At 39.8% G+C, this 24,600-nt stretch overlaps 1 protein-coding gene across 1 annotated transcript; it reads left to right on the top strand.

Moving 5' to 3' along the window:
• The first annotated feature begins 55 nt into the window (after nucleotides 1-55).
• Nucleotides 56-24,505, top strand: PSME3 (proteasome activator subunit 3). The gene is made up of 11 exons (XM_014055358.2): nucleotides 56-230; nucleotides 4,857-4,889; nucleotides 5,254-5,316; nucleotides 5,470-5,574; nucleotides 5,772-5,820; nucleotides 6,716-6,828; nucleotides 8,979-9,047; nucleotides 14,929-14,996; nucleotides 15,109-15,163; nucleotides 15,960-16,046; nucleotides 23,047-24,505. The coding sequence occupies exons 1-11, from the start codon at nucleotides 81-83 to the stop codon at nucleotides 23,125-23,127; spliced, it is 873 nt and encodes a 290-aa protein (XP_013910833.2). The 5' UTR covers nucleotides 56-80; the 3' UTR covers nucleotides 23,128-24,505.
• The last annotated feature ends 95 nt before the right edge of the window (nucleotides 24,506-24,600 follow it).

Below are 24,600 nucleotides of genomic sequence, written 5' to 3'. Positions count from 1 at the left end.
CCCACAAAGGCTCAAGGAACAATCACGTTGGCTAAAATCGCGTTCTGTGATTGGTTAAGAAAGGGCGGTGGCGGGGCGTTATGTTCTCACTTCCGGCGGTAACGAAGCCGGTGGTTTTCTCAGGTGGTCGCGCGCGCGGGATAAAAGGAAACAGATCTGGCTCGGAATATTGGCTTCTCCGCCCCGCTATGGCTTCTCTGCTCAAGGTGGACCCAGAAGTTAAGATCAAGGTACGGGGGGGGGAGGGGGGGAAGTCCTAATAAGCCCGCCGCGAGCGTGCCTTTAGGCATGTGCAGAGTGGTATAGAAGGTCAACGCAAGCAAGTTGCCGCCACGGTGACTATTTTTGCCAGTCGAACGTGATCCAAGCATGGTAGTTTTTTCTATTACAGCGACAAGCCACAGACCCGTTGAACGGCACGTGTTTGGATCAAGTGATCTGCCGTTGGGAGCTTTACTGGTAGGGCGTCACTGGGCTTCCATTCGTCAGCCAGTCTGCTTAGAGGAACCGCAAATTCCTCTATAATTACGCAGGTTGTAGGCCAACAAACACGACAGTTTGCTGTTTATTCTTATCATGGGAGTTAAAACCCGCCAAGCAGTGCAACCCTTCCAGCTTCCCATGGCAATGAAAACAAGATGTTTGCGTTAGAATATTTTTTATCTAGCGAGATCATTGAATTCCACGAAAATCATATGTTTCACACATTTCTTGGATGGGATATTTATTTACCTTGAAAAGCACCCCAATTTATATAATTTAGGAACATAATTCAAGACTATTAATTATTCGGCCACCATGCTTCCTGCAAAACCTAGATGTGTAGCTTTATAGCAATAATTTTGATTTTAACAAATGTTATGTAGGGTTTTATTCTATAAAGGCTGTATGGAGTAATTTTCTATTATTTGAATACAGCACATACAAAGTTTTTTTTTAAATTTACTGGGTAAAACGGTAGGTTCCATTTGATATTGACATTGTTATAGGTCTTCCACAATGTCTTATAGTATTAAATAGGATTCGTTTAAATTGAATTTTAAAAAATAATATTCAGTATGTCTAGTATGCAGATTAGTAAGCAAAATTACATTGTTATTGACAAAATGTAATTACAGAATACTTATGAATAATTGAACGAAAATAAAAATGAATCTGCAATAGTCATAGTTGTATATATTTCAAAGGTAAATCCTGATATGTAGAAAAGATGTGCACACAATAGTAATTGTATTCTGAGAAATATATATAACTGCTTCAAAATCCTATTTAATTTTTCACCCTTTAAATGATTGAATGGGTGAAAAAATTGCGTAAAGTAAAATGGATTCCTTTTAGTGGCTGTAATAAAACAGCAGACTTTAAGCCAAATCAATTTGACCAGTGGTGTTGGATTTATATTTTAAGAAAGATATGTAAATGTAATGTTAATTATGAATGCAGTTTTTTAATTTTTCTTTATAATTCAATCCTAAAAATTGCTCAAAAATAAGACTAACAGCCCCTTCATGGATTATTGCCTTGAAGTTATAAGCTATGCCATGCAGGGCCACCCAAGACGGACAGGTCATAGCAGAGAGCTCTGTCAAAATGTGGTCCACTGGAGAAGGAAATGGCAAACCCACTCAGACAGTACCAAAGGCAAACAAGGCCTGGAGTCCATGGGGTCGCGATGGTCAGATACAAATTCGCAACCAGCAACAAGACTAGTAGAATGTAATGAGCCTTATTGCCAGAAGTGTATAAAAGATGGACTTAAACCAGATTTTTTTAAAAAAAGTGCTTCAAGTAAAAAAAATACGTTAAGAATGCTCCAATTTCTTTATTTTTTTTCTTTTTGTTCTACCATAATGTTTGTTTTATTAAGATGATACCTCATCACATTAATAAAATGAAATGTTAATGCATTTTGAATAACATTGTTTATTTCTATTCACCAATAAAATTAAAATTAGTTTTGGCTTTGTAAAATGCAATTCCATTTTTTAAAATATAAATAGTACAGCAAATTCTACTGCATCATCTATATCTCTATATATATTTTTCAATTTTTTGAAAAATGACCCTACGATTTAAAGAATTCTGACTACAAGACCAGAAAATCTTGTTCTTCACAATCTCAGAGTCCCTCAGGTGTTTTTTTGCAAACTCCAAGCTGGCTTTTATATGTTTGGCACCAAGGCAAGGCTTCCGTCCAGCCACTCTGCCATAAAGCCCAGATTGGTGGAGGGCTGCGATGGTAGTTATCCTTCTGGATCTCTGTCCCATCTCCCATAGAATCTTTGGAGCTCAGTCAGAGTGACCATTGAACTCTTGGTCACCTCTCTTACTAAAGCTTTCTTCCCTGTTTGCTCAGTTTGATCTGGTAACCAGCTCCTGGAAGAGTCCTGGTTGTGCCAAACTTCTTTCAGTTGAGAACTATGGAAGCCATTGTGCTCTTAGGAACCTTCAATGCAGCAGAAATAATCCTGTCTCAGCTCTACAGGCAATTCATTTGACCTCATGGCTTTGGCTCTGCTGCAGTATGCATTGTCAGCTGTGAGGCCTTCTATAAAGAAGTGTATGCCTTTCCAAATCACATCCAATCAATTTAATTTACCACAGGTGGACTCCAATCAAGATGTAGAAACATGTCAACAATTATCAAAAGAAATTGGAGGCACCTGAACTAAATTTCACATGTTGCAAAGCGTCTGAATACTTATGTTAATGTGATAGTTCAGGTTTTTATTTTTAATAAATTTACAAATATTTCTAAAGCTGTGTTCACTTTGTCATGATGGCCTTCTGAGTGTAGATTAATGAGAAAAAGAAAGTTTCAACTATAAAATCAGGCTGCAGCATAGCAAAATTAACAAAAGTGAAGGTGGTCTGAATACTTTCTGAATACACTATAGAACAGTAGGATAATGGTAAATAAAATTTATTGACACCATCTTCATTTGAAATTCTACTTGTTCTTACTGCTGTTCTTAAAAGGGGAAAGATGGGAATTTACTTTTAGTTAGCAGAAACTAAAAGAAGTTAACACTAACAAAATATAATTAATTTAGGAAGAGATTAAGAAAAATCAAATATAGTATTAATAAGGAAAGTTCTAATACTTGTAAAAGTAGGAGACCTTGTGACATCTGTTGACAGAAATTTTGAGGGATAAGACACAATATGTGATAAAATAATATATTGCAACTTTAATGAAAAATTTTGAATTGGGAAAAGTTAAAAAGAACTCAGATCAAATGAAGATAAACCAAGGCATGATAGTAGAGTATGTTTCAGTTCTGTACATGTCAGTAAAAAAGTAAAACCACTCAGTTCAATATGATATTACTTAGGTTAGTCTTTCTAGGATTTTGGCTGAAAAGTCGTTAAAATTTAATGCAAAACAAGCAGATCATATTTGGGGGGAAAAGGAATAAGTGATCAACCTAATTGAAAATTAAGCAGAAAAGTTGAGAATAATAAGCATGTCAAGGTGCAAGAAGATAAAAATCAGTAAAAATATTTTCAATATGGAAGAATGATAATTTGAACAGTGGTTTAGGTAGAAACTAATGAATTTTTGAAATATTGGAGAAAATTCATATTAGCTCAAGCAGTAATATGAACAAATAAAAAGAAGTAAAAAAATTGTTCTCTTCCTGAAACAATAATTTTGGTAACCAATATCTCACAAACTACAGATTTGTGAATATATAAGTACTATTTTATACAGACTGATTTTAAAATCCATCTTGGAGGGAAGATGGGCAGCATAAAAATTTGATTTTTTTCCCTTTTACAATTTTGCAATCCCTTAATTCAGAGTTGTTGGGATGACTGAATGGAGCTGAGTAATTTATTGGTTAGGTGGTCTTCCTGATGCCTACATGGAGTTCACAGCAGATATTTTCTCTTTGTGCCCTGATAGTACTGTCTGTCATTGTCTAGGATTAAATTCTCAACTTTCCAAATGAGAGGCAAGCATCTTAACCTCTAGGCTACCTCACTGCTTGTCAAAAAAATGTATATATGTATGTGTATATAATTGCAGTATATGCACTGCAATTATTTTTTTATAAAAATAGATGAAAGCAAACAACAGCAATGATACAAAATCAAACTAGGTAGGAAGCAAAAGTGATACATGTAATCCTCAATTTACACCCATTAAATGACTGAAAAAAAGTCATTTAGGACCAGTGCTCACATGATTGTTGCAATAGTCACATGATCAAAATACAAGAGCTTGGCAAACTGGCTCATATTTACCACGGTTACAGCATTTTAGAATCACTTTTTGTCATTTATGATTGTCCCAGTAAGCTTCTGGTAAGCAAAATCAACGAGGCAAGCTGGATTTGCTTAATGACTATATGATTCATTTAATGACTGCAGTGATTCGCTTAATAAGTAGTTAAATTGGAAAGCCAGATTCGTCTAACAACGTGTTACTATCTTAACAATTGCAGTGATTCACTTAATGATGGCAAAAAGTAAAATCAGCTATGCTTCATTTAACAACTGCCTTGCTTAGCAACAGAAATTCAGGTCTCAGTTCTAGTTGTAAGTTGAGGACTTACATGTGTATGGTTCCAAAACAGTGAAATTTTGAGAAGAGGGTTATACTGGGCCCTAATACATAGGAAATCATTAAAAATATTTTAATCTAATACTCTTCTAAAGTATCTCCTGGTTTTGTAGTATCTAATTGATTTATTATATATGCCTTATATTCTGCAACAATGATTCAAAAATATCACTTGCAAGTGATAAATTGTAATTTATTCAGGTGAGCAAAGATAAAGTGCTTGGGGTGATGATGTTGCACTTAATTCAGATATGCTGTACTAAACTGCACCTTTTCTCTTTTGCAGGTAGACTCTTTCAGGGAGAGAATCACAAGTGAAGTAAGTGTCTGATTTCTGCTTGCAATTTCAAAGAATAGACTTGACTAGAGCAGAGCTTTGGAGAATAATTTGATCTTTTCTTTGCAGCAGCCCTTCAAATACTGGAAAATGAATATGGCTTCAGATTGTTACATTTGCTTTTGATTGTCATAAAAGAGGCTTTCCCTATAGTTTAGTGCTTACTGACAGAAAATTGTAGGACTTTTGTTATGTATCTTTAGAAGTAGCTCAGCTTTCCAAGCATTTATCTATTTGGTGTTTTCTCCTGATCCATACCAAGGCTTGGTCTTAGCCTTCCTTTTATGGAATCAGCAGTTGCATTAATAAAATTCATGCATCATAATTAGTGGTCTTTCTCTTTCAGGCTGAGGATCTAGTGGCAAATTTTTTCCCAAAGAAGCTTTTAGAACTTGATGGGTTCCTTAAGGTAAGAGCTTTATTTCCTTTATTTTGAGAATGATACTTTATTTCAAGAATGATACATTATCAAATAACAGTCTGCTAGTTATTAGCTTTTAATACCACATTGGATACTGTTCCTGAGCATAAATACCTCACTCTTTTGGATATTCTGCCCTAGGATCCCATTCTGAACATTCATGATCTCACACAAATCCACTCAGACATGAACCTTCCTGTTCCGGACCCAATTCTGCTGACAAACAGTCACGATGGACTGGATAGGGTAAGGTTGGTCATCTGTTCGTAACATTTAATGATTGATTAAAACAACATAATTATATTAATTATACTTGCTGATAAGCTGGAGAGAGAACAAAGCTTTTTGGCATTTGAAGCAATTATCTGCTTTGTAGCATCTGTTTCCAGAGGCTACTCTTAAGGAAGACTATGTATATAATATTTCCTCTCTTCTTTTTTTAGTCCAATATGAAAAAGCGAAAATCAGAAGACTCTGAAGAAACCTTCCAAGGTAGATTTTGTATTAGTTAATTATTGGCTACCAATTTGGTTTTTGGAAATTTGTCCTAATTGATGAAATCACTGAGATCACAAAGTAGGTAAAACTGTTCAGAATCCTAGAACATTGATATGGTAACAAAAAAATCCATGAATGTTATGTATATTTATTTTGCATCCGGACGTACTACGAACAAAATGCATGTTAAGCTGGCTGCTTAATATTTGATAAGCTTTTTGGAATTTGAAATGATTCTCTGAAATGCCATTTTTCTATCTCTGTATAAAGCAGTGTCTCTGTATAATTTGAACAGAGTAGGATCCTAGAATTGGATGTAATCTAAAGAATGGAAGGTGATTACTTATTACCATAACCTCAACCAGAGATCAACACTTGTACTACGGAGTTTAAAAATTGGATTAAAAGTGGAATGGGGAAAAAAGATTTGAATTTCTATGAGAAATTGGGGTGGCTTGCTTCCCTGGAATAAGTAACTAGTGTCAGACTTGCCCTAAAGAAAGACCCTTGACTCCATTAGGTTGAAGCAAACGTTTTTTGTTATTAAGGAAATTGGTTGCAGTAAAGTCAGGCTAGTTCTAAGGTTTTCCACATGAAAAAGATACAGAAAAGGTTTTCTGCAACCAATCCATGCTTCACCAATCGGAACTCACCAAGTTATGAGAACATTGAGATGTAGGCAATTCACATTTCTTTTCCAGGGTGCATGGCCTTGGTGGTGTCTCTGGTACAAACCTGATTCTCGTCTTCATCACCTGTCATTCCCCACTCCCTATTTCCCATCACGTACACACAATCATATTGCCCATTTGTCCACTACCACCCCTCCTTCAGCCTTTGATGGCAAGAACTGGCAGGACCTACAACTAGTCTCTTTCTGTGGCACTAGGTACCAAAGTGTTTGTCATGCCTAATGGTATGCTGAAGAGCAACCAGCAACTGGTGGACATCATTGAGAAAGTAAAACCAGAGATTCGGCTGCTGATTGAGAAGTGCAATACAGTAAGCATTGGTTTGCCTTTTTTGCCTTGAGATTCTGTTTTACAAAACAATTATTAGACATGCTGCTTTTAAGAGGGGAGAGATAAAATCAAATGCTTTTCTGAAATTGCAGTTTACAATTCAATAAATATTCTCTGCACCTCTAGGATATCTTTTGCAGAGGTATTATATTAAGGCAACATTTGTTACAAATCTAGACTTACAAACAATCATTTAGTGACAATACAATGCCATGGAAAAAAGTAACGGACAACCATTTTCCACACAATTGATTGCAGCATTTCCCATGATCATATGATCAAGTTCAAATACTTGACAATTGGCATGTATTTATGATGAATGCAGTGCACAACATCACCTTTTGAAATCACCTGACAAGCAAAGTGAATAGGGAAGACAGGTTTACGTAATGTTCTGACCTAGGCTTCCCCAAATGACGAAGTAGACTCCTTGTCCTGGCAAAACCTCTTTTTATTAAGTTATTCCTCTCATTCACATCCAGCAAAGTCTTTCAAGGGTAAATTTACAGTCAGAGACTTTATCTGGCTTGGAGAGCTGCCAGGACGATATCTTCAAAACTTGGCAAGGAGTCTCAGAGAGACACGAACCAATTAAGCAAACTAACTGTCTCCTACAAACTCTATCCCCTTTCCCTCCTCTTTTATTTTCTCTGGGAGGGGCATTCACCATCCACCTGTGGCCTTACCCCAAGTCAACCCTTGTTCCTTATCTATTCTCTTTGTCTGGCAACTCTGCATATGCACACACTAGGAACAGGCTTCAAAGGCAGCTGATAACTGTCAGACGACCCTGGGCCCTTCACTGCCTCCGATGCAGAGCCCTCATCAGAGCCTTCCCCAGACTCCAGGACTGGCTCATGTTCCTCCCCAACTTCCTCATTGTCCGAATCTGCTGCCAGCTCTGCTGGCCATTAGCAGACCCCAACACTTAACAACTCTGTTACTATCTTAACAACTGCAATGATTCATTTAACAACTGTCATACGAAAGCTGCAACAAAAAAATTAGGCTCAATTTTGGTTGTAAGTTAAGGACTGCTAGTACTCTGTTTTATTTTTTAAAAATTGCCATATTTTTCGGAGTATAAGACTCACCTTTTTTCCTCAAAAAAAAGGCTGAAAATCTGAGTGCGTCTTGTACACCGAATACAGCATTTTTTGCCTCCCAAAGCACTGTTCCTTTCACCAAAATGGCCGTGCATACTCTTATGAAGGCTTTCAGAGAGCTCCTGGGGGATGGGGAGGGCACAAATGCGCAAAAAACAGCCCGTTTTTTGCCCCCCCCCCGGCCCCCAGCAACACTCTATAAGCCTCCATAAGGCTATACATGCAATTTTTTGACGAAAAATGGGCCATTTTCTGCTCATTTTTGCCCCCCCCAGGAGCACTCTGCAAGCCCTCCCCCCCCCCAAGGCTATTCATGCCTTTTTTTTAAAAAAAAAATTGGCCCGTTTTCGCAAGGTTTGCAGAGTACAAAAACTTTTTTCCTTTCGGAAAGCTCTTTAACTGATTGATGAGAATTATATTGATCAAGTGCTGTGCCAGCAGAAACAAAGTCTTAGGTGCTGCAAATTGTCACCGATTTCCCTCTCCAGCACATGGATAAATACACCTGGAAACATCTACCTACCTACCTACTCTCTCTCCTTACCTACCTACTGTATTTCTCCCCCTCTACCTACCTACTTTTTTTTTAAATTTGCCTCTTCAAAACCTTGGTGCATCTTATACTCTGAAAAATACGGTATATGTCATCTGTCAAATAATCAGTTCTACATATTGTAGATTGTAGAGAAATTTGGATATAATTGGCTGCTGCTATGCTGTACAAAGATACTTTCTGTGTAGACTATTAGGAGTATCAATTTTTGATTGGATGGAGGTGCAGTCAGTCATGACTGTGCTCCTGCGTCTGAAGGGCTGTAACACATCAATCAGTGTTAACCCAATGTTAGAATTGATCATAAGGGTCTAAGGGCCAAATGTTTGTTAAATTGTTACTTTTTATGACTATTCTGGAAAAAAATGGCCTCTCAGTTAAGCAAATGGTTCATGCAGAGCTCAGCTAGCAAAACATTTGTAGACTATCCAGGAGGATAGCAATTCTTTAACATGCAGTTTTGTTCTTCAGGTCAAAATGTGGGTACAACTGCTGATTCCCAGGATAGAAGATGGAAACAACTTTGGTGTTTCTATTCAGGTAAATTGATTATGGAAGAGATAATTCTGGGAAATTATGCCTATGGATAAAGTACTATGGATGGAACTTTCTCTCCTTTTTTCATATAAAGTTTTTTATTTTTTCATTTTCATAACATATAACCACATGTATACTATTACGTAGCAAACATCGTATTATATTATTAAATGTTCACATCAATTTGCCTTACCATCAATTCCCAAAAACAATTAAACAATTATTGGCTCTTCTGCTCTCCATACACCATATTTGTACCTTATCCATCACTTTCTTCTCCCTCTCTCCTTCTCCCTACCTCCTTTCTTCATTCTATCGTCCTTCTCTTCTCTACTTTCCCTTCCTCTCTCCTTTTCCTCTCTCTCCTTTCCACTCCTTCTTTCTCTCTTCTTCCCCCTCCCCTATCCCTCTTTTCTTTCCTTACCTCTCTCCTCTACTTCACACTCTTCATCTCATTTACTTGTGTATTTCAGCTTCTGAGCAAGCTCCATTTTATGTTGTTGGTATTTATAATTCTTTTTCAATATACACATTTAATTTTAACTTATATTTTTCTTATTTTTTAAAAAGGGGGGGGGAAGTATGCATATATAGTAATAGTGTTTTTAAACCCATCCACCCCCAGCCTATTTTTGGCCGAGATGTAGACCTGGTTATAATTCCCAGCTATTCTCATCATTATATTTATATCATTGTGCATCCTTACACGCCCCAAATTTGTGGTTCTGTCTTTAAATCTCAATAATTTCCCATTGTAAGTATATTTCATGTTCCCTCTCCATTTTTCCCTATCTTGGCTTAGGTTAACCTTAATTGTCTTTAAATAACAATCCTTACTATTCAATGTTCATTACAATTCCCTTAATCTACTATATAGAATAACAAGTGGTACACATCTCACTTTGTTCATCATTTTAAAAGTTCTATATATGTCCATGTTTCATATATTTTAACCCATGCTTAATTGTCCTTCTATTGTCATATTCAATCAATTAGCAACTCAGTTTAATTATCATGTATAAAAGTGAATCACAAACCTCTGCTTTACAATTTCCCCATATCATTTTCATATTTGTCCATATTCCATATGTTTTAACCTTTATTTAATTATCTTTCCATTATCATATTCAGTCAGTTAGCAACTCCATTGTCATATTTAGGAATAACCCCTTATTCCTTTATATTTTCACATATAACAATTTCTAGTTTTCTGATTTTTTCCTAGTAAGTCTTTTGTAAGTCTATTTCTGCCTTCTCCCTTTTCTTTGTTTTGACACGTCCAGCCTCTTCAATTTTCCCCAAACCTCTGTCAAAAAGATCTTTTATATTTCCCTTTGTTGGGGTATAACCTCATATTTCAATTTTCCTTATGCCATGTCAATCTCCAAAACATCTTTTTTCTGCTTTTTATTCCCTTTTGTTGGGATAAATGCCCCCTTTACAATTTTCTCTATACCACTGTTGAACCCAATGAAGTTTTTTGTCTGCTTTTTATTTCCCACCGTTTCTATCCCTTCATTATCCCTCCCCCTTCTTCACTTCTTCCTTCAGTTCCTGTTTCTCTGAGTTCACAATTCTATTTACACTTTCATGAGTTTCAGAGTTCTGGTCCACCTTAAATTTAGCTAGTTCAACTGATGTGGAGAAGAAGAGCGGCGGGAGCCATCTTAATCTTTTGTTCTTCCTTAATGTCCAGTTCAAAATTGTAGTTAGTTATACAGTTCTTACTTCAAAGTTTTGGTCCACCTTAAATTTAGCTAATTCAGCTAATGTGAAGCAGAAGAGAAACAGGAGCCACCTTGATCTTTTGCAAAGAAAAAAAACGTTGTATTTTCCCATTTCTTGATTTTATTATTTTTTTCCCCCTTGTTACCTTCCACCTCTCGTTGGTTATAGTTACTCAGAATATATTTATTGAAACAAACTTGCATACAGCCAAACTTGAGAATGTTTCTCTTCGCCATCTTCTTTTCCAAGTTCTGATTTATGGCAGTTGGTTAATTAAATCTTCCTGCACCAGCAAGATTAGGTTATCAACTATCAGTGAGAAAATAGTACTTTTTTCTTGATTTTTTTCCCCTTGTTACATTCCACCTCTCATTAATTGGAGTTGCTTAAGATATATTAGTTAGAAGAAATTCGGACAAAGCAAATCTCCTCGGTATGTTTGGTTTCTATTTCAAATCCAAAACCAAATTTAGAGTTTGTACTTGAGTGGTTTGTCACTTCTCTACTTTCTCCTTTTTTGTCCAAATTGTTTCAAGCAAATGGCTTTTTTTTTGAGCTAGTGATTCAACCCTCCATTTTTCCCTTTTAATACAATACAATAGCAGAGTTGGAAGGGACCTTGGAAGTCTTCTAGTCCAACCCCCTGCCTAGACAGGAATCTTATACCATTTTAGACAAATGGCTATCCAACATCTTAAAGACTTCCAGTGTTGGGGCATTCACAACTTCTGGAGGCAAGCTATTCCACTGATTAATTGTTCTAACTGTCAGAAAATTTCTCCTCAGTTCTAAGTTGCTTCTCTCCTTGATTAGTTTCTATCCATTGCTTCTTGTTCTACCCTCAGGTGCCTTGGAGAATAGCTTGGCTCCCTCTTCTTTGTGGCAACCCCTGAGATATTGGAACACTGCTATCATGTCTCCCCTAGTCCTTCTTTTCATTAAACTAGACATACCCAGTTCCTGCAACCGTTCTTCATATGTTTTGGTCTACAGTCCCCTAATCATCTTTGTTACTCTTCTCTGCACTCTTTCTAGAGTCTCCACATCTTTTCTACATCGTGGCGACCAAAACTGAATGGTGGCTTTACCAAGGCACTATTAACACTTCACGTGATCTTAATTCTATCCCTCTGTTTATGTAGCCTAAAACTGTGTTGGCTTTTTTGGCAACTGCTGGCTCATATTTAAATGGTTGTCCGCTAGGACTCCAAGATCCCTCTCACAGTTACTACTATTGATCAAGGTACCACCTATACTGCACCTGTGCATTTTGTTTTTCTTGCCTAAATGTAGAACTTACTCTTTTCACCATTGAATTTCATTTTGTTAGATAATGCCCAATGTTCAAGTTTGTCAAGATCCTTCTGTATCTTAAGCCTTTCTTCTGGAGTGTTGGCTATTCCTGCCAGCCTTGTGTCATCTGCAAATTTGATGAGTTCCCTATTTATTCCCTCATCCAAATCATTGATGAAGATGTTGAAGAGTACTGGACCTAAAACAGAGCCTTGGGGTACTCCACTGCATAATTCCCTCCATGTAGATGCAGTTCCATTGAGGACTACATGTTGAGTGCAGTCGGTCAGCCAGTTACGAATCCATCTGCTGGTGATGCTATCCAACCCACATTCTTCTACTTTATCTAGTAGTAGGCATTGGTCTACCTTATCAAATGCCTTACTGAAGTCTAAGTAAACTATATCGACGCTATTCCCCTGTCCACTAATTTTGTCACTTTGTCAAAGAACGCAATAAGATTATTCTGGCATGATCTGTTTGTGACAAACCCATGTTGGCTTTTCTTTCTTTCTTTTTGCCAAAATACAGATCTGTCCATTAATATTATTTATATTCTCAAGATTCTTTGCCTTTTCCAAGTTTTGATGTATGACTGTGGGTTAAATAGATCTTCTTACTAATCTTTCATCTTGTCCTGTATGCTCCTGCTCAGTTGCTTTGGCTTGAAGCCTGCTTCTTGTGCAGCCATGTTACCACGCTGTTGCTCCTACTCCGATTCAGAGAGCCAATCTTCGACCTGCGCAGAACCTGTTGACTCCCTCTGGGTCTGATGAGATGCTGCTCTTTCTTCAGTGGAGTGGGTGGGTGGGTTCTGATCCAAAAAGGATCTCGGAATTGGTTTGTCAGACAGGATTCATGTGAGGCTCTTCAGAGCTCACATCCCCCATGTCTGTTCAGCTGGAGAACTTCCGATCGACTGAATGGAACTTTCTCTTAATGGGGGAAGAACAAATCATTATTTAGAAGTTGACTGACTTGTAGGAAGTGTTTTCCCTGATATGACTGCTTTTGTCTGAAACGGTACAGGGTCTCCTGCCTGAGCAGGGGGTTGGACTAGAAGATCTTCAAGGTCACTTCCAACTATGTTATTGTGCTAAGCAGTGATGGTGAATCTTTTAGGCACCAAGTGCCGAAAAGGGAGTACTTAACATGTGCTCATCTTGGCCGCAACCAGGAAGAGGAGCTACCCAGGGGGCATGCATGCATCAAAAAAAGATGCATGCATGCGCTCCGTCCAGGAGGTCATCCAGTTACAGCTGTGCATTCAAACGCACCGATCAGCTGGCTATCGCCAGAAAACTGAAGACAAGCTCTTCCGATTTCCAGCACTGCTGTTTGCACAAAGACCAGTTGATCATCACATGTGCAAGCATGCCAGAAACCCAGAAAATGAACAGGCGATGTTGCATGTGCCAGGAGATATCAGTTCAGTTCAGATATGGCTCTGGGTGCCACTTCAGGCATGCATGTCATAGGTTCGCCATCACAGTGCTAGTGTTTTATATTATTCTACTGCATTTTGATTATTTTTATTTCATTTGACTCAGGTTATTTAAATTGGAAGTTAGAAATCATAGGCATAATGCTGTGATCAGAGATAGTCCTTGCTTATCCACTGCCTCATTCAGAGACCATTTAAAATTGTGATAGTGCTGAAAAAAATGTCCTATGACCATATCAATGACATTTGTTGTGTTCCTCAATCATATGATCACCATTATAATCAGTACACAATGTCCTGTATCTGGTCACCTTGTAGAGCAGAAAGATATTAGAGGAAGGAATTGGAAGAGAGTAAACAGGTACAAAATGGGGAATATATGCAAAAGGGATGTGATGGTACCAGTTTGAGGCTAGGATCCATAACCATGCTGTGCAATCACCCCATTGTATTTCTACCTATTTTCTTGTAATCCATCTCCCTATTTTCTTGTTCACCACTCTATGAGTGCAAAAATAGGTCAGGCATAGGACAGATTTGCATACCAAAATTGCCTGGTTTCCCATCCCCCTTTGCAGAGTAGAGAAATTGGAAAGAAAGGGATTATAGGAAAGTTTGCAGGCACATAATAGGCAATATACCAGGCTGTTTGCATGGTATCCCATGGCTCCCAGCCCTGGCACCAATGCATTGTTTTCAATGTCTATTTCCCATTATGTGTCTACTTTCTAGATGAGCATTCCAAAGGATAGAAAAGTTGTTGGGAAGCAAAGGAAAGCCTAGGATATGACACTGGTAGGTCTTTTCAGCTTTGAGCCAGCAGGGATTGGGAAAAAGAAAAGAAAGCAAACCCAATTACAGGTAGTCCTTGACATAAGCACAGTCGAGCCCAAAATTTATGTTGCTAAGCGAAACAGTTAAGTAAGTTTTGTCCCATTTTATGATCTTTTTTGCCACAATTGTTAAGTGAATCACTGCAGTTGATCAGTTAGTAGCATGGTTGTTAAGTCAATCTGGCTTCCTCATTGACTTTGTCAATGTTGACAGAATGTTGTCAAGGTGATCAAGTGACCCCAGGACACCACAACTGTCATAAGTACAGGTCAATTGCCAAGCCCCTGAATTTTGATCACATGACTTAGGATGCTGCAACAGTTGTAAGTGTGAAAAATAGTCATAAGTCACTTTTTTCACTGCTGTTGTAACTTTGAATCATCACTATGTGAATGGTTGTAAGTCAAGGACTACCTGCACTTCATTTCCTATTTAGCAACCATTTCAATTAACAGCTGCAAGCCCCAGTTACTGTTGCTAAACCAAGTCTTGTATTCTACCTATAAATGCTGTCTGGATGTAGCCAATTATAATTATCCTCAGTTTGAAGTCTTCTCTTAATATTGCTAACTTCTTTATTTGCAGGAAGAGACTGTGGCGGAGCTCCGAACTGTGGAGAGTGAGGCAGCTTCATATTTAGACCAGATCTCTAGGTGAATATCCTTGCAGACCATTTCAAGTTTTTTCTAGATGGGTAACTCTCCAGAGTATATATTGTGTGTCACTTACACCACCCATTGTAGCACTTTCCCCCTTTTATTTCAGATACTACATCACACGAGCAAAGTTGGTTTCTAAAATAGCAAAATATCCTCATGTGGTAAGTGTTAAGTGGAGATATTAAATTGACTACTGAATTAGATTTAGGACCATTGGGTGGATTAGAAATAATTGAAAAGATTCTAGAGCATGTTTTCCTTGGGAATAACATTATGAATAAACTGCCTAGATCTATATTAGATAAAAAGTGGGAAGTCTCTAGAAACCCCTAGAAACAATTGTATTGCTGGATAACTATTTTCTCGAGATTTAAGGTAAAAGTATAAAATATTTTAAAACATGGTGATTAACTTTCTTAACTTGCAGCCCTTATCACTGGACGGAAAAAAAAGCCCTCCTTTCGCTTCCACAATTGGAAAAAGTTACCCAATCCTACCCTAAGTGCACATCCTTGCTTCAGATTTCCAATCTGAAGGTTTCACATAAGACTAGTTTTCCAATTAGAATTTAATTAATAATATTCCAGAAATGGTTGGTGTTCTGTTTATGAAAACCCTGAGAACATGACAGGTTTTTGTACTGTTAAATCTGAGAGATGGAATGAAACTCCTTAGCTACAAGTTGTCTTAGTGCAGAGATGGGAAATCTGTACTATAGCTTCCAGCCATACAGTAATAATGAAAGATCCTAAAAATTCTTCACTCCTACTTGTTGCTTGGTAGGAACTACATCAAGGGTGTCAAGTTTGTATTGTCACTATGTTGTCATGTGATGTATTGCAACTTTTCCCTCCTTTGGTAAAGTGGGCGTGGCCAGCATGTGATGCATCCAGCCCACAGGCAGCAAGTTTGGCAGCCCTGGATTAAATGGTTCTGATTAAATAACTGTCTCTGTAGGAAGATTATCGCCGCACAGTGACTGAAATGGATGAAAAAGAATACATCAGTCTCCGCCTCATCATTTCAGAGCTCAGAAATCAATATGTAAGTTACTGTTATTTCTTCCCAAGTTGGAAGATAATATCCCTTTTCCTAATGAATTAAGAGTTTCCTGTCACAAAAGTAGGTAAGAGTCTTTTGACCTCTGTGTGTTGCTGAATTCAACTCGTATAACTCCTAGCGACCATAGTCAAGTGAGAAGTATTGGAAGTTGCAAATAAATAGTATGTTGAGTACTGTATTTTTGTGCTGTTGTTTTAGATTATTTATTTAGATTTATTATTTGTCCAGCAGAAGCAATTAGCAATTAACTTCTTGTTGAAAGAAATATGGTGATATATCCTTTCTAAGGAATAATACTAATATAAGCAAGCTAGTGAGTAACAAATTGCATAGATACTGGAAGCCTTAAGAAAGAGATTGAAATTATTTGTGGGGGGAAAATAAATACTTTTTAGTTTAGTTTAGTTTATTGGGATTTATAGGCCGCCCTTTTCCCTGAGGGGACTCAGGGCGGCTTACATTCATAGGGAAAGGGGGGGTGCAATATAAAAACATAAACAATATATGAATAAAATAAACAGTAAAACACAACTTTCATTCAGCACTCAACACTCGGGCGGGGTGAATTAGAAACTTATCCCCAGGCCTGACGGGATAGCCAGGTCTTGAGGGCTTTGCGGAAGGTCTGGACGGTGGTAAGGGTGCGAATCTCGACGGGGAGGTCGTTCCACAGGGTCGGAGCTGCTACTGAAAAGGCTCTCCTCCGCGTAGTCGCCAGTCGGCATTGACTGGCGGATGGAATTCGGAGGAGGCCCAATCTGTGTGATCTAATTGGTCGGAGGGAGGTAATCGGCAGGAGGCGGTCTCTCAAGTATTCAGATCCACTACCATGGAGGGCTTTAAAGGTGGTAAGTAATACCCTGAAGCGCACCCGGAGATCGACAGGTAGCCAGTGCAGCTCGCGGAGGATAGGTGTTATGTGGGCGAACTGTGGTGCGCCCACTATCACTCGCGCGGCTGCATTCTGGACTAACTGCAGTCGCCGAATGCACTTCAAGGGCAGCCCCATGTAGAGCACATTGCAGTATTCCAGCCTAGAGATCACAAGGGCTCGAGTGACTGTTGCGAGGGCCTCCCGGTTCAGGTAGCGTCGCAACTGGCGGACCAGGCGAACCTGGGCAAATGCCTCCCTGGTCACAGCCGACAAATGATGGTCAAAAGTCAGCTGTGGGTCCAGGAGGACTCCCAAGTTGCGAACCCTATCTGAGGGGTGTAAAATTTGACCCCCCAGCCTGAGCGATGGAACACTGGCCAAATTGTTGGGAGGGAAACACAACAGCCACTCAGTCTTGTCTGGGTTGAGTACCAGTTTGTTAACACTCATCCAGTTCTTAACGGCCTCAAGGCCCCGGTTCATCATGTCCACCGCTTCATTGAGTTGGCACGGGGCGGACAGATACAATTGAGTATCGTCCGCGTATTGATGGTATTTTATCCCGTGCCTCCGAATGATCTCGCCCAGCGGTTTCATGTATATGTTAAATAGTAGGGGGGATAAGACCGAACCCTGTGGCACCCCATATGTTAGGGGCCTCAGGAACGATCTCTGCCCCCCGACCAACACCGACTGCGACCTGTCCGAGAGGTAGGAGGAGAACCACTGCAAAACAGTGCCTCCCACCCCCACCTCCCACAGTCGTCGCAGAAGGATACCATGGTCGATGGTATCGAAAGCCGCCGAGAGGTCAAGGAGAACCAGGATGGACACATGGCCTCCATCTCTGGCTCTCCAGAGATCATCGGTCAATGCGACCAAAGCGGTTTCTGTGCTGTAACCAGGTCTGAAGCCGGACTGGAAGGGGTCAAGGTAACTAGCTTCCTCCAAGGACCGTTGAAGCTGGAAGGCCACCACCTTCTCAACAACCTTCCCAACAAAGGGGAGGTTGGAGACTGGACGGTAGTTGTTAAAAACGGCTGGATCCAAGGATGGTTTCTTCAGGAGGGGTCTCACCACCGCCGTTTTAAGCGCGGCGGGGAAGTGCCCCTCCTGAAGGGAGGCGGTCACGACCGCCTGGATCCAGCCGCGTGTCACCTCACTGCTGTTGGCAACCAGCCAGGAGGGACACGGGTCCAGTATACAGGTGGAGGCACTCACAGCTCGTATGGCCTTGTCCACATCCCCAGAGGTAACATCCTGAAACTCATCCCAGAGATGGTTTGCCAAGTAATCCCCCTGTGACTCGGCTGGATCTGCAAAGGTGGAGTCCAAGTCCGACCGAAACCGAGCAACTTTGTCCGCTAAGAACTGGGCATACTCCTCAGCCTTACCCTGTAGGGGGTCCCCCACATCCCTCCTATTTAGGAGGGAGCGGGTGATCCTAAACAGGACGGCTGGGCGGGACTCAGCGGACGCAACCAAGGTGGCAATATGTGTTCTTTTAGCTGCCCTCAATGCCCTGATGTATTCCTTGGTGCATGTTGTCAAAAGTGCTCGGTTCGATTCGGACTTATCGGACCTCCACAAGTGCTCTAGGCGTCTCCTCCGGCGCTTCTTTTCCCGGAGCTCCTCGGTGAACCAAGGAGGCCTCCGGAATCCGCCGACCCGGAGCGGCCATAGTGGCGCAATCCGGTCGAGAGACTCCGATGCCGCTGAGTACCAGGCAGCAACCAGAGTCTCCGCCGAACTGTGGGCGAGAGTATCAGGAATAACCCCAAGCTCCGTCTGGAACCTCAAGGGGACCATAAGTCGCCTGGAACGGAACCACCTGGTCGGTTCCTCCTCCCTACGGTGGGGGTTTGGCCTCCGGAAGTCAAGCCTCAGTAGGCAGTGGTCTGACCACAACAGGGGTATGATCTCATTACCCCTCAGACCAAGATCACAAATCCACTGCTCCGAGAGGAATACGAGGTCGAGCATGTGACCCGCTGAGTGGGTTGCGCCCCGAATTACCTGGGTCAAGCCCATGGCTGTCATGGAAGCCATGAACTCCTGCGCTCCATCAGAGTGTTCACCGAGCGAAGGCAAATTAAAGTCCCCCAGAACCATGAGCCTGGGGAACTCAATTGCCAGCTCGGCTACTGATTCGAGGAGCGGGGGGGGGGGGGCTGCTGCAACGCAGTTGGGAGGCAGGTACGTTAGTAGCACACCCACTTGACCCTTGAGGTCCAACTTCACCAGCAGGGACTCACACCCGACAAGCTCCGGAGCAGGGATCCTACGAGGTGCTAAAGACTCCCGGATAACAATAGCCACACCGCCACCCCTTCCCTGGGCTCTCGGCTGATGATGCACCTGAAATCCTTCTGGGCACAGCTCTACGAGGGGGACTCCTCCCTCTGGGCCCAGCCAGGTTTCAGTAATACATGCCAGGTCTGCCCTCTCGTCAAAAATTAAGTCCTGGACGAGGGGAGCCTTGTGAACAACAGACCTGGCATTTAGCAACAACAGCCTGAGACCAGGGTCCTGACTACTCGCGCCATCTGGCCTCAGAGTGGGACTCATAGGGCCGGAAGGAGGGATCTCTGTGATGTAGCGAGCCCTCCTTCCCCGGTAATGGCCAGCCCTAAAGTCCCCGCCATATCTGCCCCTCCCTGCTACGACCGCAATGCTCCGACCCACTCCCGTGGCAGTAGTCCCCCCAACCACCCCGGTGACCCCCCGCATTCCCCAGCAGGCCCTCCAAGTCAGGCATAATCATTCACTCACACAAGCAATCCCCACATTAAAGTTAAAACAGAAAAATACAACAATAATTGCAATAAAAGTGGGAGCATTCACTCAATTACAAGCATATACATACATATCCCATGCTAAGGCAGAAGGAAGAAGAGGAAAGAAAAGAAAGAATTTGTTTAAAAAGAAATAGAAATGCGCAGCTTTTAAATTAAAATTGCGAGTTCAAGGAGAGTCACATGGCTCTCAACAGATGGTTCTGCAGTTGATAGTAATGATGTTAAAGCAAAAGCTGAGTCACGGGGAAAAGCTGGGGGAAAGGAGCGTCTGTGAGGGTTGTAATGATAGTGGTCACAATCACAGTCACTATCACAGTCAGTCCCATAAGGTGGCCAGTCTCTACTAACACCCGAACCACGTCCTCTAGAATAATCCTGGTTCACTAAAGAGACCGGGGGTTCAACAGGCCGGGCAATGTTGGTCAAAAGGTCCTGCGGGGGTTCAGTGCGAACGCACAATGCTGCCATCATCTGTCCACCCGCAGCCCAGTCCTGGAGTTTTCTTTCTGGGGGTAAAACCACTTTTTAGTCTATAATTCAACTGTGTATGAAATTGTGGTTGCTGCCCATCTTAGAATAATAGTATTGTCCAAACCATTGAAATATTGAGAAATACAGTAAAATATATGCTGGTTAACAGATAAAACAAATCTTTGGATATCTTTTAACAAAACAAGAAACAGACAAAGAAATAAAAAGTAAAACATTTCTGTGTAATGTGTTGTATTAGAGAAACATAAACAGATATTTAAGCGCAGTCCCCATGTAATTGGCTTTGTGGCTCCATATAATTGTGCAGGCTTCTTGATTGTAGAACAGTCCCACTGCTTATTTAAGGAATCACCCTCAGATAACATGAAACTTTCCAATCTGTTTGGATTTGCAAATACCAGACAAGTGCTTAAGTGATACTGATTTAATTTCTATTCATATCTAGCATTGATCAGTCTGAGTAACTACTCAGACTGATCAATGCTAGATATGAATAGAAATGAAGAATGTAATGAAAATGAAATAGAAATGAAGAATGTAATGAAAAATAAGAATAGAATAATTGATACTTTTGCTTCCTTAGTTAATAATTAGATCACCTATTTTAAGCATATCCTATGCCTTTTTTGCAGGAGGGGACATAAAAATGGGAAATATAACTCTATTCACATAATATGTAGAATTTACAGACTGGGCACACATAACATTCTAAACCTAATTCAAACCAGACTGTGTTATGTAACCCAAGGCTATTATGGCTTCTTCCACAAACTAAATTTAAACAAAGTGGCATAACATAGTTTCTGAACCAGGGCATAACGATAAAAACATGATCAATTAGCTATGCTACTTTTACAGATTTTTTAAAAAGAAATTCCCTGGTTTATTTGGACATTTTACATGTTTTATGTTATATTGAGAAAAGTACAATGAATTAAAATTGCTTCAGATCTAAAATTAATTAAATGTGAAAAGTCTCCTGCAGCAACCTAATTGAGGGCCTACAAATTGTGGTGAGAAATATTGGAAATGTATCACTTCCTTTTTTGAACTCCTTAATAGCCGAGCACAACACATAAAGAAAACCTTCTAACAGAAACCTTTCTTTTTCTTTCTCAGTGAAAGAAATATTGAAATTGTTTTCAAAAAACTAAAGAGTGTACATATACAGAACCCAAGTATACCTAAATACTAACTCTAGTTTATTAATAAAATCATCAGTAATGTGAAATTTAAGTACATTTCTCTCAAATAAGGCTTTTGAAATGCTTATCTTCTTATTGCTGTTTAATGTTTTCATTTATATATTTAAATTTATTGGCCACCCAATCCCAGTGGAGTCTGGATTGCATATAAATTTTTTTTAAAAGTGTACAAAACAGTTAAAGATATTAAATGTTCTAATAAAATCCACAAAACAAATGGGCCTTTAAACAAACAACAAGAAAAACCCATCAGCCCCTTGGGTCAAAGCCAGTTTTTCAAGCCTTTCCAGAACCCTAGAAGAAAGCGTGCCATGCTTATGTCTGAGGGATGCGATTCCAGCATGGTGGGGGTACAACAGAGAAGGTACACTTCCTAGATCCCATAAGATGGCAAGATTTAATAGAGGGGTCCTGGAACACACCCATTTTGCTGGATCTTAACTGATGAGCAGGAATTAGTATCTTAGGTAATCAGGCCCTACGTAATGTAGGACTTTTTAGATAATAATCAGAATCTTGAATTGCACTCTTAAGCCAACTGATAGCCATTGCTGCTCATATAGCATTGGTGACACATTACCACACCGACAGCCTTAGAGATCTTTCTTCATGTGGCACAGTTACAACCAGGAGTTAAAAAGCTTTCATTTAAACTGGGCAAGTGACATAAGTCATTAGCACTGGTCAATAGCAGCTAATACTTTTTTAACAATTGAAAGAAAAAACATATTTAATCATGGGCTGTGCAGCTAATTTATACCATTGTGTTGTGTTCACTTCAGTATTTCTTCCATATACTCTACTATAGGAGTAGCTAATGGAAATGCAATTCCAAATTTCTCATTTGTAAACCTGACAGGTCTTTTGACAACTTGTTCTCAATCATAGTTATCGTGATGTGTTAAAGTGATGAAAATAAAGGTGACACTATGAAGATTAGTCATTATGATAGACAGGAGTGGCACTACGTACTTCCATGTTGTTGGATTGGTAGTTCCCTCCAGATCTACTGGAATAAAATTTCAAAATTGTAACTGATGGCAGGACTGTTCTTTGAGATTCTTGTCTGGAACATTAGTGTCTGCCAAAGAAATGCTTTTCATTTATTAAAAATATTGGGAAATGGAGAAGAAAATGGCAAATGACAATACTGACTGAAAATTTTGGGAGATGAAATCTGATGACTTTTGTTAAGTATCGGACTAGGAAAGGCTATGTTACTGTAACATTGATTAATTTGAAGGTAGGATATTCTCTTTATTTCAGCTTCAATCTTGTGGTATTGCACTCTTGGTAGTGGCAATTTATATTTACAACTACAACGGCATTCATGATTCAGGTCAACACTTCAAATGCAAGCCTATTGAAAAAGAATCCTCTATACCTAAAGAATCATCTATTCAATTGATAGTATCTTAGAAACATTTGTGGGAAACCCATGAGTCTATGAAATTGGTTTAATTTTAACTCAATAGTTCCCAAACAACCTTGCATTTATTGAAGTATAGAATGTTATGTTGTTGGCCAACAATTGTTCTGAGTTTCTCTGGAGAGAAATATGATACTCATGGCTAAACAAATATAAAACTAACAACCAGATTCTCTCCTTCCAGGTGACTCTGCATGACATGATTCTAAAGAATATTGAGAAGATCAAGCGACCCCGGAGCAGCAATGCAGAGACCCTCTACTGAACTGGCTGCATTCTGAACTTATGAACTCTTCAGTAGGCTCAAGAAAGTCTTTGCCTCAATTTATGTGACTATCAAGATGGGGAAGCTGGCTGGAAACAGTCCTCACCATACTTTTAGTTAAACATCTAAAGAAACTCTCACCTAGTCCTTTTCTGGTTGGTTTTTTTATTGGATCTTTAAATTTCTCCCTTTTCCTACTATGTATTTGAGATATAGAAGGCTAGAACAGAGCATCTTCTCCTATATTGGTAGGAATGGGAGATTTGCCAAGCTGCTGCAGGCAAGGATCCCGAGATCAGAAGCCCTAAATGATCCAGATCTAGCATCCCTGACAAATTGCTTCCCAGGTAGGTTGTCCCTGCCAAAAGCATTGTTGACCTACTCAGAGCTGATGTTTCTAGTCATAAGCTTCACTTCAGTCTTCCCACTGAAACTCAGTTTTTCATCTCAACATGGTTTGCCCTTATCTAATTTGTCCAATCATGCAAGTTCTAATGCCACTGTAAATTTCTCCTTTCTACACGTACTTCTTCCATTACTTTTATTTTATCATTCTGAATACACACACACACACCACACACACAATCTTCCAGACGTTTATGAGAAAGTAAATCTACTCTTGCCTAACAAGGAACTCTAGCACAGCATTTGAGTGCGGTGGGCATTCTCACATTTTTTTTTCCTTGGGGTAAAGCAAACCTATTAGATAGTTTAGCAAAATTGATCTGCCAAATTTCAGCATGAACGATCAAACACGGTCAAGTATATTCATCTTAATCCTTTTTTCTCTAATTAAATGAGCCTAGCACTTGTTTCTTGCCTCACTTTCACGAATGCCCAAAGTGTCCTAGGTGTCCTGCTAGGTCTGAATAAGTCCAGTTGGCTTCTTCCATTTTTCTCGTTCTGGTTTTCATGAGAACAGGAAGGGGTTGCTGTCTATCTGGGATGCTGCAGTTTCTTTTCAGATTTACTATTTATCTTTATATCCATCTAGTGACGTAGTCTTGTTAGTGGTGTTAGATTTGTTAAAAAATAGGCAACAGTGGCAGGATGAATGAAGTTTGTTGGCTGCTTCCCCTGCTTGTTTTAAAGAGATCTTTTCTCTGCCATCTCCCAAGTGCACAGGAGGTTCGTTCATTGCCCTGAACTCATTGCAGATGCTTCTGCATCACTGTCATTTGTAGCTGGACAAGCCATACCTTAGCCCGGTAAAAATTCACATAACAACTGCCCTCACCACCTGCTCCTGAGAGCAGCCTTCCCTGCTTTTGTTTCCTTGTATCAGCTGCTTTGTTGGATTGTTTATATTTCCTTGCTACATTGAACCTATGTACAACTTCTATTATGCCAACAAATTAAAAGTAACAGGAACTTTGAATCTATCTTTAATCACCCTCATAGATGCCAGTGCACTGGTAACCAAGATTTCTGTGTGTATTCATTTGATTTTTGCCCTTTATTATTCTTATCTCA

The sequence above is a fragment of the Thamnophis sirtalis genome, unplaced genomic scaffold, assembly GCF_051295495.1.
Source record: "Thamnophis sirtalis isolate CommonGarterSnake01/CBP01778 unplaced genomic scaffold, rThaSir2_p1.2 scaffold_4, whole genome shotgun sequence".
Classification (NCBI taxonomy): domain Eukaryota; kingdom Metazoa; phylum Chordata; class Lepidosauria; order Squamata; family Natricidae; genus Thamnophis; species Thamnophis sirtalis.
Note: the sequence above shows the minus strand (reverse complement) of the source record. Positions and strands in the feature narration are given on the sequence as shown.